The 16,532-nt window shown below is 48.4% G+C and overlaps 1 protein-coding gene across 23 annotated transcripts in view; it reads left to right on the top strand.

Annotated features, from left to right (window-relative positions):
• The window catches only part of MICAL3 (microtubule associated monooxygenase, calponin and LIM domain containing 3), a 182,579-nt gene that overhangs the window by 152,499 nt on the left and 13,548 nt on the right, over positions 1-16,532 (top strand). For 16 of the 23 annotated variants that reach the window (XM_075602430.1, XM_075602434.1, XM_075602429.1 and 13 more), the window contains 3 exons: positions 147-240; positions 5,979-6,029; positions 14,843-14,908. In XM_075602430.1, the coding sequence (XP_075458545.1) occupies positions 147-240; positions 5,979-6,029; positions 14,843-14,908 (211 nt within the window). The remainder of the gene's footprint in view (positions 1-146; positions 241-5,978; positions 6,030-14,842; positions 14,909-16,532) is intronic. The other 7 variants (XM_075602442.1, XM_075602435.1, XM_075602452.1 and 4 more) reach the window with 3 other exon arrangements.

Raw genomic sequence — 16,532 nt, 5'->3', positions numbered from 1 at the left:
GGAAGGGTAGTGGATGCAGGGCACGGCCAACCCGCAGAGGGGGTGTCAACATGGCTCCATTAAACCCACCCACGGTCATTAGTTCACTGTGGTCCTAGTAGTGACTGACCCTTTAAATGGCTATTATTTCTTTCCTCCGCCGGTAGATCATTCAGCGGCAGCTGGAGCAGGTGGAGGAGAAGCAGCGGCAGCTGGAGGAGCGGGGAGTGGCCGTGGAGAAAGCCCTGCGGGGGGAAGCAGGTAACGTTCTGTGCCCTCGATAGTATTTCTCTGGGTTTATACTGAGGGCGGCAAACTCACTGCTAGAACCAAATGTCCCATGTTTTGCGGTGGAACCGATTTTGGTTTTGAATGTGTGTTTTTTGTAGTTTTTTTTTTAAATGATGCAAAAAAAAAAATTCCCAAGCATGAAAGTGTTGGGGGTTTTTGGGTGAGAAATTTTCGCTTTTTTTTTCCCCACAAAAGTTTGTTCGGTTTAATTTTTTTTTAAAATGGAGAGTTGGGCGTTTCTTAGGTTTACTCTCTCGAATTTATTCCAAAGTTCATATTTCAACCCCTGTGAACCTGCCCATCCTGTGTGTGTGCGTGAATTCAACCCCTCCGCTGCCGCATGATGCGTTTCAGGCCACGACGGAGTTAAGAACCCTAACGGTGCAGTCTCACTTATCGCCATTTTTCGGAGTGGTAAAGTGAAAGCACTCAGTCCTGTTACACCTTTCGCCAATGTGCCTTTCATAATCTGAGTTACGTTTCGGATTTACGGCAGATTCTGGTTACGTTTAGCGTCACGGGAAAGAATGCTGCAGAAATTGGGGCTGAGTTACATAGCAATTCTACTTAGAACATGCAACGGAAGCCATATTTGAAAGGTGCCAATATTTTATGATCTTTTTTTAAACCGTACACTACGGTTATTACGGCGTAAGTGAGACCGCACCTTTAAACCAGCATAAATTTAAATGAATTGCTGTAATCTCCGTGTGTGGGTATTTTGTTTTAAGTGGGGGAACAAATAATATTGCTGAAAGGATAACTTTATTTCTGGTAATAAGTGTGTTGAGGATGTGAGCTGTCACCAGAATGCAACATTGCACCTTTTCACACATTCGAAGATTCAGATGGTGAAAGATTTGTGTGTTTCACTAAAACCTTCTGGTGAATTCACTTGTAACTTAGCCACAACTAAATGTATCATCAATCAGCCAATCAGAATGCTCCCTTCCTGTTATCTTTCTGCTAAAACTGCACCGTAGCACAGAAATGGGGCCCTCTGATTGGCTAAGGCTGTTGTGATGGAAACAGTGAGCCTGGACCAGTCACCTGTCAAAAGAGATCTTCGATTGTTCCATTCAGCTTCAATTCATGGGGGGAGAGGGGGGGGGGGGGTCAGGTGGCATTCGAAACTTGAAGACATTATTTTTTTCTGTCCGTTTCTTGTTTTAATTGGAGACCCCGATTTATAATGAATTAATAGGGTTATTGGAACCAGCCTGTTATGGGATAGGAAAGTGTTTTGGGGGATTTCTGTTCATTACAAGGACTCTGCTCCCCTGTGCCCTGCGCACGTGTAGGAATCCCATGCGTGAGTTCCTTATTACCCAGGAGGAGGGTGACACAGCCCGAGTTTTACCCAATAGTGTATCTGTGGGTACGCCTCGCGGTTTATTCACTTGGGTTAGGGGCCTTCGCAGTGCGATGCAGGCCCCTCTTGTAGTGAAGGGGTTAATGTGCACTATGGCTAGGCACCGTTTAGTAAATCTGTACCTAATGATTTAAAGAATATGAACAGCGCCATACAAGACTCAAAAAGGGGACTTGGAATTACTTACAATGCCTCTATTTGGGTATTTGGCGCAAAGCTCAGTGATCGGGATTACTTTTTGCGGAAGCTATGTAATTACCTAGGCGTAAAACCCCTAAACGGAAGATTGTAGGGATAATTGCATTAGATGCTGAGAACTAATCATCGCAAGAACCATAAAAAACGAAAGGCCGGATCTTCTACAAACAGGAGGGACCGATGGCCATCGGAGAAAGCATGTGGGGTTAGCTGGGGAGGTTACGTGTGTGACCTGCAGAGTGATGGAGCTGGTATACAACATCAGGGTCCCTCAGTGAGGGGTGTAAGGGATTCAGACTGGAATTAAACACCCAAGTTTATTCATGCAAAACCTTAAATGCAGGCCAGACCCTTTTAATAATAGGACTTTGGTGGGTCCTGCAGCACATTGCTGTGTATTTGGTAGTATTGCGTACCAATGTCCCATGTAGCTGGGCACAAAAATGGCATTATGAAGAAAAAAAAGTGTCAATGCAATTGGCTTCGTAAGTAAGATTTAGGAGGGGGGGGAAGGGGGAGGGAGGGAGACTGTGCTTTAGTCCTGGAGGAAACCCCTAGGTAGAAATGCTGTCAAACAAATGAATGAAAATGTAAAAAAATTAAAACACGGCCAGGGGCATTGCTGCTTTAGCCTATTAAACATGGCACTGCCGTTGACTCAAGTGTATCTGAACCCTTGTATCTGGGGGGGGAAGGGTCTTGAGGGCTAGAGTTGAGCACTCCTGTGCTAGGAGGTGTGTGTGTGTGTGTGTGTGTGTGTCGTGTGTGTGTGTGTGTGTGTGTGTGTGTGTGTGTGTGTGTGTGTGTGTGGTGTCGTGTGGTGTCGTGTGGTCTCCAGAGGATAGCCGATATGTTGGGCCAATAAAATAAAGGTTATCCCTTTGTTATTTTTGTATAGTGTAGTTTAGGTTCTCTGATAGTAGCACCTTCTCCCGCATTCTGCTTTATATCTGGAGGTGCTGTGATGGATTTACTCACCGAGGGTCTTGGCTGCAAATAATGTAAGATTAGGGCATATTGATAATCTTGCACTGTTCTCCAGTCTCTGTCAGATCTTCTGTTGTTTCTTAACTTTTAACTTGTTCACTGCCATTGAGGCCAGCAACACATTCCATTAAAGCATTATTATACCGGGCCAATTAATACAAGGAAATTACACACACATGCAAATCATGGTAAGCGCATGACGTGATCATGTCAAGCAACATCAGCACATGCTAAACAATTAATTGCTGGCTCCTCAGGCAGTGAAGGGGTTAAACTCCCCTCTTTAAATAACTATTTTAATATGACGTCACCATTTTGGTTAATTCTGTGCAGCTTCCAGGGACCCTTAATACACTGACTTTACATTCTCTCCTGCTGTCTCTGTGAGCTCCCCATATCCCCACATAGATTGTAAGCTCAGTGGGCTAGGGACCCCTTCATCCTAATGTCTATTGTCATTGCTCTCATTCTTCTCCCGAGTCCTGCATTGTGCATTCTGTACATGTCTGACAATAGATCGAAACCCCGTCATCATTTTCCCCCTTGTCGCATGGATTGTTCATGTTTAATATTACATTTGTGTGTCTTTATATGGTGCTGTGTGTGTACTCTGCCTTCCGTGTGACTGGTAGCATTAAAACCTGCCCGGAAGTACTTACAATCTGTCTATTCTCCTTTTATTCTTTTAAGTCGGAGGAGATGTGACTTCATGTGGGACTCTTTCACTTACAAAACCTAACCCAGTCATTCTCCTTCGGTTAATGCTGCAATACTTAGTCATTTATTTAAATGCAATCCGTATAAAGGAAAGGCATCGGTCATTATCGCACCATGAATATTGTTAGTTACGGGAGGGAAACTACAGCTCAACCCCGTTAAAACGCGATCCGTTACAACGCGAATCCGCTTATAACGCGATGCAAGCGTGGCTCACAACTTTCGTATTTAGGAATACTTTACAACACGATTATTGGTATCTTAAATACTTTATTGTACAATGCATACAATTGTACATTATTTCTAACGCGATCCGCTTATAGCGCGATGTGATTCTTTGGACCCCAAGCACCGCGTTATAAGGGGGTTGAGCTGTATGTAGTTTAATGTTTTACTTTAGTTGTGAACCTACCTCCACACAACGTCTTAAACTTCTTGGACCTTTCTTTAAATGGGACGAAAATCCTTCTGAAAATCCCTGCAACCTGGGGGTAGAACATGGCAGATTAGAATCAGAAGAAGCTTTTAATTCCAGTCTGATGATGTCACCGCCCTCACTTGGGAGGGAGGAACCAATAAACAGTGAGGATGAGAACAGCAGAGGATTCTGGGAGAGGAGCAGACAGTGGGCAGATAAAGGAGAGAGAGTGGCTCACTGATACAGTGGTCAATCCTTAAAACAGCAGTTGTTTAGAAATCAGTAGATTCAGAGATTTTTGGATCTAATTTCATTACGGGGCGGGGGGTTTGGAATTAGCTGCTCTTTCTAGTGATTACCACAAAGCAGAATTTTGGGTGGGATTGCAGTTTAAGAGGAGAAGTTATCCCCCCACCCCCTTCCGACCTCTCATGTATCAGGGTGAGACTTGGTACAGTTTACTGATCAACCATCATGTACCTTCCCCAGACAGAAATCCCCTTTTCCGCATCCGAGAGGCCAGCACGGGGCTCCGCGTTTTGCTATTTCCACACTGGTAAAGAGGGAGCTATATTCCCTTTTGCCCACCACTCCTGCTCCGTCCCAGGTCAGCAGGGATGACCCTACCTTTTTAATGTCATAGAAGCACCTGACCTCTGACCCCACCCCCAGAGGTCTTTGCATCACCAAAATTCAATGCAAGCTGCTGAGCTTCTCCTCCAACCTGTTGCATTCTGTTTCCATCCAGACATGTTGTATGTGCATGTGATTTTTTTTTTGCATGATTTTCACTGCCTGTCTTATCCTGTCTCTTGCTCTATTTCTTTGCTTCTCTCTCACTTTTACTCGCTCCCTCTTTTGCTCACACTCTGATACTCTGTCTTGCTCTTATACTCGCTTTCTCTCTCTCCCCATCTTTCTCACGCTCTATCCCCTCTCTCGCGCACTCCTTCAATCCGGTTTCTCTCCGATCTTCTCTCTCTCTCCCTCTTGCTGTTATGCTCATGCTTGCTTTCTCTCTCTCATTCGTTGTCACTCGGTCCCCTCTCAGCCACTCACACACTCTACGCTCAAACTCTCTTATTCGCTCTCCATTGCTCCCCTCTCAGCTGACCATACTCTCTCCGCCCGCTCTCTCTCTCACCGCCCGCTCTCTCTCACCGCCCGCTCTCTCTCACCGCCCGCTCTCTCTCACCGCCCGCTCTCTCTCTCACCGCCCGCTCTCTCTCTCACCGCCCGCTCTCTCTCTCTCACCGCCCGCTCTCTCTCTCTCACCGCCCGCTCTCTCTCTCTCACCGCCCGCTCTCTCTCTCACCACCCGCTCTCTCTCTCACCGCCCGCTCTCTCTCACCGCCCGCTCGCTCTCTCACCGCCCGCTCGCTCTCTCACCGCCCGCTCTCTCTCTCACCGCCCGCTCTCTCTCTCACCGCCCGCTCTCTCTCTCACCGCCCGCTCTCTCTCTCACCGCCCGCTCTCTCTCTCACCGCCCGCTCTCTCTCTCACCGCCCGCTCTCTCTCTCACCGCCCGCTCTCTCTCCGCCCGCTCTCTCTCCGCCCGCTCTCTCTCCGCCCGCTCTCTCTCCGCCCGCTCTCTCTCTCTCCGCCCGCTCTCTCTCTCTCCGCCCGCTCTCTCTCTCTCCGCCCGCTCTCTCTCTCTCCGCCCGCGTTCTCTCTCCGCTCACGCTCTCTCAGCTCGCGCTCTCTCTCTCTCTCTGCTCGCTCTCTCTCTCTCTCTCTGCTCGCTCTATCTCTCTGCTCGCTCTCTCTCTCTGCTCGCTCGCTCTCTCTCTGCTCGCTCGCTCTCTCTCTCTCTGCTCGCTCTCTCGCTCTCTGCTCGCTCGCTCTCTCTCTCTCTGCTCGCTCTCTCTCTCTGCTCGCTCTCTCTCTGCTCGCTCTCTCTCTGCTCGCTCGCTCGCTCTCTCTCTCTGCTCGCTCTCTCTCTCTGCTCGCTCCCTCTCTCCGCTTGCTCTCCTTGATTTACGATGCTATAATTCTCTTCACAATTCCTTATTGTAGACTATTGGGGAGAGTCTTATTACAGTGACCTCATCGATTTGCACCTGGGTGGTATGTATACCCAAATCACTCCCCAGTACTAACCTCCCAACCCCAACAATTACCCCTCCCTCCTGCAAGTCCCCCGATCCCCCACTCCCCCAGCATTGAAACAACTAGAAGAAAAATTCCAGACTGAGTTACAGAGAGAAGTCCAGGATGGGGAGGGGGGTTAATAATGTGATATTAACCAGGACAAGTCAGATTAGCGAATCAGAACTTTCTGATCAGCAAAGCTCCCAGACCCCATGTTTAAAAATGCACCCCCCCTGCATGTTTATCTAACTATTTCTTCACCCCACTGTACATTACGGTGTCTGTTTTTCCCTGCTGCCTGATTTTGAAGTGAAACTTTTTTGCTGGCGCTTACAGGGTTTTCATGGGAAAAAATCCTTACCTTGTAACGAAAATCCCTAACGCGGGTGACGTTACGCTCCTAATGGGCGCGTGCCCGTCGCGTACGCGCACAAAACCACCATTTCAGGCCGCGCGGAAGTTAAAAACACTGCTGGGTCTTGCTGCACATGCGCAGTGGCAACCGGACTCGCCGCTTGGGAGACAGAGGCAGGCACACGCGCACGCACGCACACACACACACACACACACACACACACACACACACACACGCAGGCACCAGAGAGACACACACACACACACAGAGAGACAGTTACTATAACTATATAAGTGCAAATCCCTAAAACAGAGGTGTGTGTGCCGAGCACGCACGTTCTAAGTCAAACTTCTTTGCATTTTCCCACTGACATTGTGTTTTGAATTTTAATTAAAAATATCACCATCACAAATGCAATATCTGTGACAAAACAGTGTCCAAAGAAAAAGGAGTTTCACTTAAAATGCACGTGCTCAGCATACACAACTTATTTTTATTTTTTTGTGACATCACTGGGCTCTAAAAGATTCTTGTCAGAAAAGCACAGGATGAGACAGTGTCTCTGATAAGACCCTGTGGAGGCTGCATGGAAAACTGCTCTGTGCTGCCTGGTGAAGTGAGGCAGCAGAGGTGGTCATGTGAGAACACTCTCCTCAGGCTTTGTTCCTATCCAAATAATAATTAAAATAAAACGGCCACGATAAAAAAGTAAAAGAAACACTACTTAATCTGTTTTTTTAGAACGTTACATGGAGCTCACGTGAAAGATAGTGCAGTTCCCCAAAAAATGTTCTAAGTATAGGACATTTCACCCATGGAACATTCGAACATGGAACTCTCCAGCTGTTGTCATGGATACACAGAGCCCGGCTCCTCACTCAACTGTAACAGCTCTTGGATTGTTCCATTCGTCCACAATTTACAGGGGAGCTCAGTTTACATTTTAAAGGAGCAATGGCCCCCTGGTTCCCAAACAGCAAGACATTTTTTTTTTTTTGTCGTTTTCTTACAAATAAAAAAAAAAAACTACAAGTATAGCCGCCAGGGTTACCAATAGAAAGATGCAACATCCCAGTGGCCATTTTGTATCTGGTACTGGACCTCTGAAACTTCCCTGTGCAGTTACATTTTTAAAATAAGTAAATAAAAATCTGGAACAATGTACATTGCTGCTTAAATATCCAAAATAGGTTATTTTAATTATTTAATCTTTCACTGGACTGAGGTTCAGATTTACAATAAATGAATGGGGTTAATGGCACGTTCCTCTTATGTTAATAGAAGTCCTTAATTATGGAATGCCATAAAGTTACAAGGACCTTGACACTAGTATGTGATCCCGGTTTGAATCCCAACATCTCCATTTTTCAAAGGCCCTTTAATGCCGGGACTTATACCTCTATAATAGTTACAGTGTATCCTACGAGTTATATATGGCAAAAAAATATTTATTTAGATTCCCATGCATGGGGTGCTCTCCTTACCTCCACGTGTGTGTATACACTATATAGATATAGATGTAGAGGTATCTGTACCGTGTTAGCCGAGCATAATAATCAAAAACGAATAGACGATACCGTTCTGTGGCTAACTATATATATTTATTATATATAATACTCATTTATTCTGATATATATTTATATATAGATAAAACGGAAATAGCCGTGTTAGTCCAGTTGCGATAGTGCAGAATAAATGAGTTCTTCAGTATTAGGTGATACCTTTTTTTATTTGGACTAACAATTTATGTCATAGGACAAGCGTTCGAGAGTCCTCCTCTCTTCTTCAGGCTGACCTGAGGAAGAGAGGAGAACTCTCGAACGCTTGTCCTATGACATAAAATGTTAGTCCAAATAAAAAAGGTATCACCTAATACTGAAGAACTTATATATAGATATATATAGCAGCCATCTTGTTCTATCCCCAATAACCTATGACAAGCACAAGGCTCTTGTGATAAAGAATGTTCCAAATCACTGTACAGGTTTATCTTGAAGACATTAACCAAATCTGATTTTCAAGTCGCGAAATAAGATTAAGTTGCCTCAATAGCAATACAAAGGTTAAAACTAGGTAACTGACACAAAAAGTAGACCATCTTAAGTGTTTTTATTGTGGGGGGGGGGGGGGGGGGGTTCTAAACCTTTTCTCTGCAATGTGCAGTGAAGCAGATTAATTTTCACCCGTACTTGCACTTAGTTTACATATAAATTTGAATGTTGGTTTGTTATCCCCAAAGTGTGGCCTGGCTGAGGACCCCTGAGGATATGGTGAAAACCCCCCTGATCTTTTGGGGATTTTTGAAAAAGAAAGTTAATGCTTGGAGTACACGGCCGCGTCATTACCTCGCCTTAGTGTGAAATGCGTTTTTTAAGGGATTGCTGTTTAAACTCGCATGTAGTGAATTGGGTACTAAAATACTGCATGTTAAACTCCCTTCCTCCCTGTGTATTAATGTGCCCCCCTCATCCACTGTCATCACCAGTGACATGTCATGTCGTGTCACCCGAAACAATATGTCCCATAAAGGTGCCGTTCTACTTGCCAAGGCAAACGTGGGTTTATTTACGTCTACATTTCTTGAGAATAGTAAGTAACTGGAGATATTGATATAAAAAGTGGAACTGCACCTTTATCACCGCATTGTGCAATCATTATGTTCATTGAAATGATGATAATTCATTATGGTTGTTTTAGTTGAGTGATACGAAGAGTTTAAAGTCCACGACGGCATTGTGATTATGGCTGACGACATGGCGGCGCTGTGATTATGGCTGACGACATGGCGGCGCTGTGATTATGGCTGACGACATGGCGGCACTGTGATTATGGCTGACGACATGGCGGCACTGTGATTATGGCTGACGACATGGCGGCACTGTGATTATGGCTGACGACATGGCGGCATTGTGATTATGGCTGACGACATGGCGGCACTGTGATTATGGCTGACGACATGGCGGCATTGTGATTATGGCTGACGACATGACGGCGCTGTGATTATGGCTGGCGACATGGCGGCGCTGTGATTATGGCTGGCGACATGGCGGCACTGTGATTATGGCTGGCGACATGGCGGCACTGTGATTATGGCTGACGACATGGCGGCACTGTGATTATGGCTGACGACATGGCGGCATTGTGATTATGGCTGACGACATGGCGGCACTGTGATTATGGCTGACGACGTGGCGGCATTGTGATTATGGCTGACGACATGACGGCGCTGTGATTATGGCTGACGACATGGCGGCGCTGTGATTATGGCTGACGACATGGCGGCACTGTGATTATGGCTGACGACATGACGGCGCTGTGATTATGGCTGGCGACATGGCGGCGCTGTGATTATGGCTGACGACATGACGGCATTGTGATTATGGCTGGCGACATGGCGGCGCTGTGATTATGGCTGACGACATGGCGACGCTGTGATTATGGCTGACGACATGACGGCATTGTGATTATGGCTGGCGACATGGCGGCGCTGTGATTATGGCTGACGACATGGCGGCATTGTGATTATGGCTGGCGACATGACGGCGCTGTGATTATGGCTGGCGACATGGCGGCACTGTGATTATGGCTGACGACATGGCGGCACTGTGATTATGGCTGACGACATGACGGCATTGTGATTATGGCTGGCGACATGGCGGCGCTGTGATTATGGCTGACGACATGGCGGCGCTGTGATTATGGCTGACGACATGACGGCCCTGAGATTATGGCTGACGACATGACGGCACTGTGATTATGGCTGACGACATGACGGCGCTGTGATTATGGCTGACGACATGACGGCGCTGTGATTATGGCTGACGACATGGCGGCGCTGTGATTATGGCTGACGACATGGCGGCATTGTGATTATGGCTGACGACATGGGGCACTGTGATTATGGCTGACGACATGGCGGCATTGTGATTATGGCTGACGACATGACGGCGCTGTGATTATGGCTGGCGACATGGCGGCGCTGTGATTATGGCTGGCGACATGGCGGCACTGTGATTATGGCTGACGACATGGCGGCACTGTGATTATGGCTGACGACATGGCGGCACTGTGATTATGGCTGACGACATGGCGGCGCTGTGATTATGGCTGACGACATGACGGCGCTGTGATTATGGCTGACGACATGGCGGCACTGTGATTATGGCTGACGACATGGCGGCATTGTGATTATGGCTGACGACATGACGGCGCTGTGATTATGGCTGGCGACATGGCGGCGCTGTGATTATGGCTGGCGACATGGCGGCACTGTGATTATGGCTGGCGACATGGCGGCACTGTGATTATGGCTGACGACATGGCGGCACTGTGATTATGGCTGGCGACATGGCGGCACTGTGATTATGGCTGGCGACATGGCGGCACTGTGATTATGGCTGACGACATGGCGGCACTGTGATTATGGCTGACGACATGGCGGCATTGTGATTATGGCTGACGACGTGGCGGCATTGTGATTATGGCTGACGACATGACGGCGCTGTGATTATGGCTGACGACATGGCGGCACTGTGATTATGGCTGACGACATGGCGGCATTGTGATTATGGCTGACGACGTGGCGGCATTGTGATTATGGCTGACGACATGGCGGCGCTGTGATTATGGCTGACGACATGGCGGCACTGTGATTATGGCTGGCGACATGGCGGCACTGTGATTATGGCTGACGACATGACGGCGCTGTGATTATGGCTGGCGACATGGCGGCGCTGTGATTATGGCTGACGACATGACGGCATTGTGATTATGGCTGGCGACATGGCGGCGCTGTGATTATGGCTGACGACATGGCGGCGCTGTGATTATGGCTGACGACATGACGGCATTGTGATTATGGCTGGCGACATGGCGGCGCTGTGATTATGGCTGACGACATGGCGGCATTGTGATTATGGCTGGCGACATGACGGCGCTGTGATTATGGCTGGCGACATGGCGGCACTGTGATTATGGCTGACGACATGGCGGCACTGTGATTATGGCTGACGACATGACGGCCCTGAGATTATGGCTGACGACATGACGGCGCTGTGATTATGGCTGACGACATGACGGCGCTGTGATTATGGCTGACGACATGGCGGCGCTGTGATTATGGCTGACGACATGACGGCGCTGTGATTATGGCTGACGACATGACGGCGCTGTGATTATGGCTGACGACATGGCGGCGCTGTGATTATGGCTGACGACATGGCGGCATTGTGATTATGGCTGACGACATGACGGCGCTGTGATTATGGCTGACGACATGGCGGCGCTGTGATTATGGCTGACGACATGACGGCGCTGTGATTATGGCTGACGACATGACGGCGCTGTGATTATGGCTGACGACATGGCGGCGCTGTGATTATGGCTGACGACATGGCGGCATTGTGATTATGGCTGACGACATGGCGGCACTGTGATTATGGCTGACGACATGGCGGCATTGTGATTATGGCTGACGACATGACGGCGCTGTGATTATGGCTGGCGACATGGCGGCGCTGTGATTATGGCTGGCGACATGGCGGCACTGTGATTATGGCTGACGACATGGCGGCACTGTGATTATGGCTGACGACATGGCGGCACTGTGATTATGGCTGACGACATGGCGGCACTGTGATTATGGCTGACGACATGGCGGCACTGTGATTATGGCTGACGACGTGGCGGCATTGTGATTATGGCTGACGACATGACGGCGCTGTGATTATGGCTGACGACATGGCGGCATTGTGATTATGGCTGACGACATGGCGGCACTGTGATTATGGCTGACGACGTGGCGGCATTGTGATTATGGCTGACGACATGACGGCGCTGTGATTATGGCTGACGACATGGCGGCGCTGTGATTATGGCTGACGACATGGCGGCACTGTGATTATGGCTGACGACATGACGGCGCTGTGATTATGGCTGGCGACATGGCGGCGCTGTGATTATGGCTGACGACATGACGGCATTGTGATTATGGCTGGCGACATGGCGGCGCTGTGATTATGGCTGACGACATGGCGGCGCTGTGATTATGGCTGACGACATGACGGCATTGTGATTATGGCTGGCGACATGGCGGCGCTGTGATTATGGCTGACGACATGGCGGCATTGTGATTATGGCTGACGACATGGCGGCATTGTGATTATGGCTGACGACATGACGGCCCTGAGATTATGGCTGACGACATGACGGCACTGTGATTATGGCTGACGACATGACGGCGCTGTGATTATGGCTGGCGACATGGCGGCGCTGTGATTTTGGCTGGCGACATGGCGGCACTGTGATTATGGCTGACGACATGACGGCACTGTGATTATGGCTGGCGACATGGCGGCACTGTGATTATGGCTGACGACATGGCGGCGCTGTGATTATGGCTGACTACATGGCGGCGCTGTGTTTATGGCTGACGACATGACGGCGCTGTGATTATGGCTGACTACATGGCGGCACTGTGATTATGGCTGACTACATGGCGGCGCTGTGTTTATGGCTGACGACATGACGGCGCTGTGATTATGGCTGACTACATGGCGGCGCTGTGTTTATGGCTGACGACATGACGGCACTGTGATTATGGCTGACGACATGACGGCGCTGTGATTATGGCTGACTACATGGCGGCACTGTGATTATGGCTGACTACATGGCGGCGCTGTGTTTATGGCTGACGACATGACGGCACTGTGATTATGGCTGACTACATGGCGGCGCTGTGATTATGGCTGACGACATGACGGCACTGTGATTATGGCTGACGACATGGCGGCGCTGTGATTATGGCTGACGACATGACGGCGCTGTGATTATGGCTGACGACATGACGGCACTGTGATTATGGCTGACGACATGGCGGCGCTGTGATTATGGCTGACGACATGGCGGCGCTGTGATTATAGCTGGCGACATGGCGGCATTGTGATTATGGCTGTCGACATGGCGGCGCTGTGATTATGGCTGACGACATGGCGGCGCTGTGATTATGGCTGACGACATGGCGGCGCTGTGATTATGGCTGACGACATGGCGGCGCTGTGATTATGGCTGACGACATGACGGCGCTGTGATTATTGCTGACGACATGACGGCGCTGTGATTATGGCTGACGACATGACGGCGCTGTGATTATTGCTGACGACATGACGGCGCTGTGATTATGGCTGGCGACATGGCGGCACTGTGATTATGGCTGGCGACATGACGGCATTGTGATTATGGCTGGCGACATGGCGGCGCTGTGATTATGGCTGGCGACATGACGGCATTGTGATTATGGCTGGCGACATGGCGGCGCTGTGATTATGGCTGACGACATGGCGGCTTTCATTGAAAACACCTAGATTAGAATAAAACGGGAGACTAAGCAGTTATTTTATTTATCAGCATTTCTCAGGAAACAGCCGGAGAGTTTTATACAATAACCCGAAATGTGGGCGCTGGTTATGTTGATGCGCCTGCTGTGGGTTCTCAGTCCCCTATTTGGCCTTCTTTTCCACCCATCCCACTGCAAGAACTGGCCCCTGGACTGTGCCTCACCCTCCTGCATGAAGTACCTGCTCAGGCCCCCCCCCCCCCTACTTCCCCAAATTAATGCTTTTCCTGCTCCCTGATTTTTAAGGGAAGGTGGTGGAGGGTAAAAAAAAATTCCTAGCATTTGCAGACTATTCCAGCCAATCAGAGGGCAGGGATTTCATTAATACCCAGAATTCCCTTGGATACAACTGCTTCTCTTGAATGTTTCTTGAATGTATGTTTTTTCTCCAAACACTTCCACTTTGCCTGTATTTTCTGCCCCTATATCCCGAGTTAGTGGAACGTTATGCGTGGGGCGCGCCTCGTGGGGGATTCCTGCATTATAGGAGGGGGACGCAAAGGAATTGTTACAATGTCTTACTGGGGCCTTTGTGAAATACACCGATACGGCATGTGATTGAACCCTTACTCTACGGAACGATGAACCGTTTCCTGCCGCTTGGCAATGTGGTGTTGGCACCTTTGGCAGCAGACGGGTTATACTGAAGGCTTTTGTCCTGGTTTCGGCACCTTGGTTTTTCCCACTTTTAACCAGCCGGTGCAATTTTCACGTTGCTTTTACACCAGTTCAAACCGTGCCGGTGAACCCCCAACCTTTTCTGCTCTCCAATAGAAATAATAATGTGAATTAAACAGTTGGACATTTTTCTACTCGGTTGGTTCTGCTTCTTTTCTTCTCTCCTCCGTATCTGGTTTTATTTCTCCCCTTCTCCCTCCCCCCCCCCCCCTTTTCTTCCTGTGTCCCTTTTCTCGCTCTCACGCTCTGTCCTTTTTGCTTTTTCTTCCCACCTCCCATGCCACGCCTGCCACTCCTGTCCACTCCCGCTTCCCACTCCTTTTCTCTCTCCCCCCTCCCCCCCCCTCGTCTCGTTCTTTGAAGTCGATCCCATTGCCGGGACGCCTCGCCGTAGACCTATCTCCTTCTGCCCCTGCTGCGCCCACGAAGGTAACGTAGCTTGGCGCGATGCCACCCTCCGAACACGCAGGCTGGGCTGGCATCGCATCACTGCCTCCAGCCGATACGAGGCACCCCCCCCCCGTTCCCCCCTCCCCCCTTACACCCACCTGACCTTCCTACTACCCCATGTAACAAGCGGGTATGAAATGGTATAAAGCATGTAGCCGGCACCTTATCGCAGAGATTCCCAACGTTGACGCCCCACAAGGGTCATGAAAACGGAAAAATACAATGAAACCCTAAAGAGGGGAACAAAGTGATTTTGTACAGTCACAGAGCACAAATGGATAAATAATTAGCATGGGGGTGGAGGGTTCTAAATCCCAACTGGGCAGGAATAGTTGGGAATGTTTGCATTAAGGTGCAGCGTCCCTGTGGATGCCCGCCTGACACCGGCATCATTGTGTTATTTGCGTTGTGTACATTGTCAATGTAGCTGCCCTGAGGGTCTCCCAGGAGAAAGACACGACTCCGGGTATTAAAACAGCAGCACTGTACGTGGCAAAGGGTTCTGTGGTCATTCACATTTCTCTTTGCTATTTTGATATGAGAGGTTTTCATGGATGATATTCGTGTGGCGAGCTTACCAGGCCTCGTAGGTTTCTTCTGCAAGTGGTACAATGCTCCGAATATTGTATTTCATCTATGAAGAACCCTATTGTTCATTGCTAAAAGGTTTCACACCTTCCAAAGGTTTATAGTCCATGCCTTCACTCTCTTGGCTTTCATTAATAGTTACCACACACCCATCCCTGGCCTGCAAGCATCACTAAAAGTCAATATGGCATTATACTACTTTGTAGAATAACCACCATATGAATTAAGAACAAATTATTTATTAATAGGTAATAATATCTGTCTCATTTGCATACACGAAACTAGGCATATTTTTAAAAAATTTTTTTATCATGTTCTTGTATAGCGCTGCTAGTTATACGTAGCGCTTTACAGAGACATTTTGCAGGCACAGGTCCCTGCCCCATGGAGCTTACAATCTATGGTTTTGGTGCCTGAGGCACAGGGAGATAAAGTGACTTGCCCAAGGTCACAAGGAGCCGACACCGGGAATTGAACCAGGCATTAAATAGTCCTAGCGATACAATAAGCGTTAACTCCTAGGAATCTGTTTTATATAGTGATGCAGTTGTGGAGGAGTTTCTACTATAGGGTTATGTAATGGGATTTCTTACAAAACCCATGGCAGAAAACTATTTGACCTCTGATGCCCTCCCTGAGGCTACTGACTCATTGCACCAAGGGGTTAACATACAATATAAACACCCTACAAATAAACCACCAAAGCATCACATCAATATATGCAAATATTAAACCCTTTAATAGCCCAACTGACTAGGCAATATGGCCACCTGAGCGACAAAGTGGCTAATATATTAATGTGATGTACAATGTGAATATACCAATATAAATTTAAAGTATCACCTACGATAATTAAGTGAAGTTAATTTGCGCTATCGGTATAAAATGTATCTCACTAGCATACGTAATGCGATGCACACTTATTTGCACGCTCATAAGTGAAACTGGCGTTGGATGTAGCCCCGCTGTAAAACACACAGTATCCCTGAACCAGCGGGGATGTTCAGCTTCGCGT

Source organism: Ascaphus truei, chromosome 5 (genome assembly GCF_040206685.1).
Source record: "Ascaphus truei isolate aAscTru1 chromosome 5, aAscTru1.hap1, whole genome shotgun sequence".
In the NCBI taxonomy this organism is placed as follows: domain Eukaryota; kingdom Metazoa; phylum Chordata; class Amphibia; order Anura; family Ascaphidae; genus Ascaphus; species Ascaphus truei.
The sequence above is the reverse complement of the archived record's forward strand: the minus strand, read 5'-3'. Positions and strand labels throughout refer to the sequence as shown.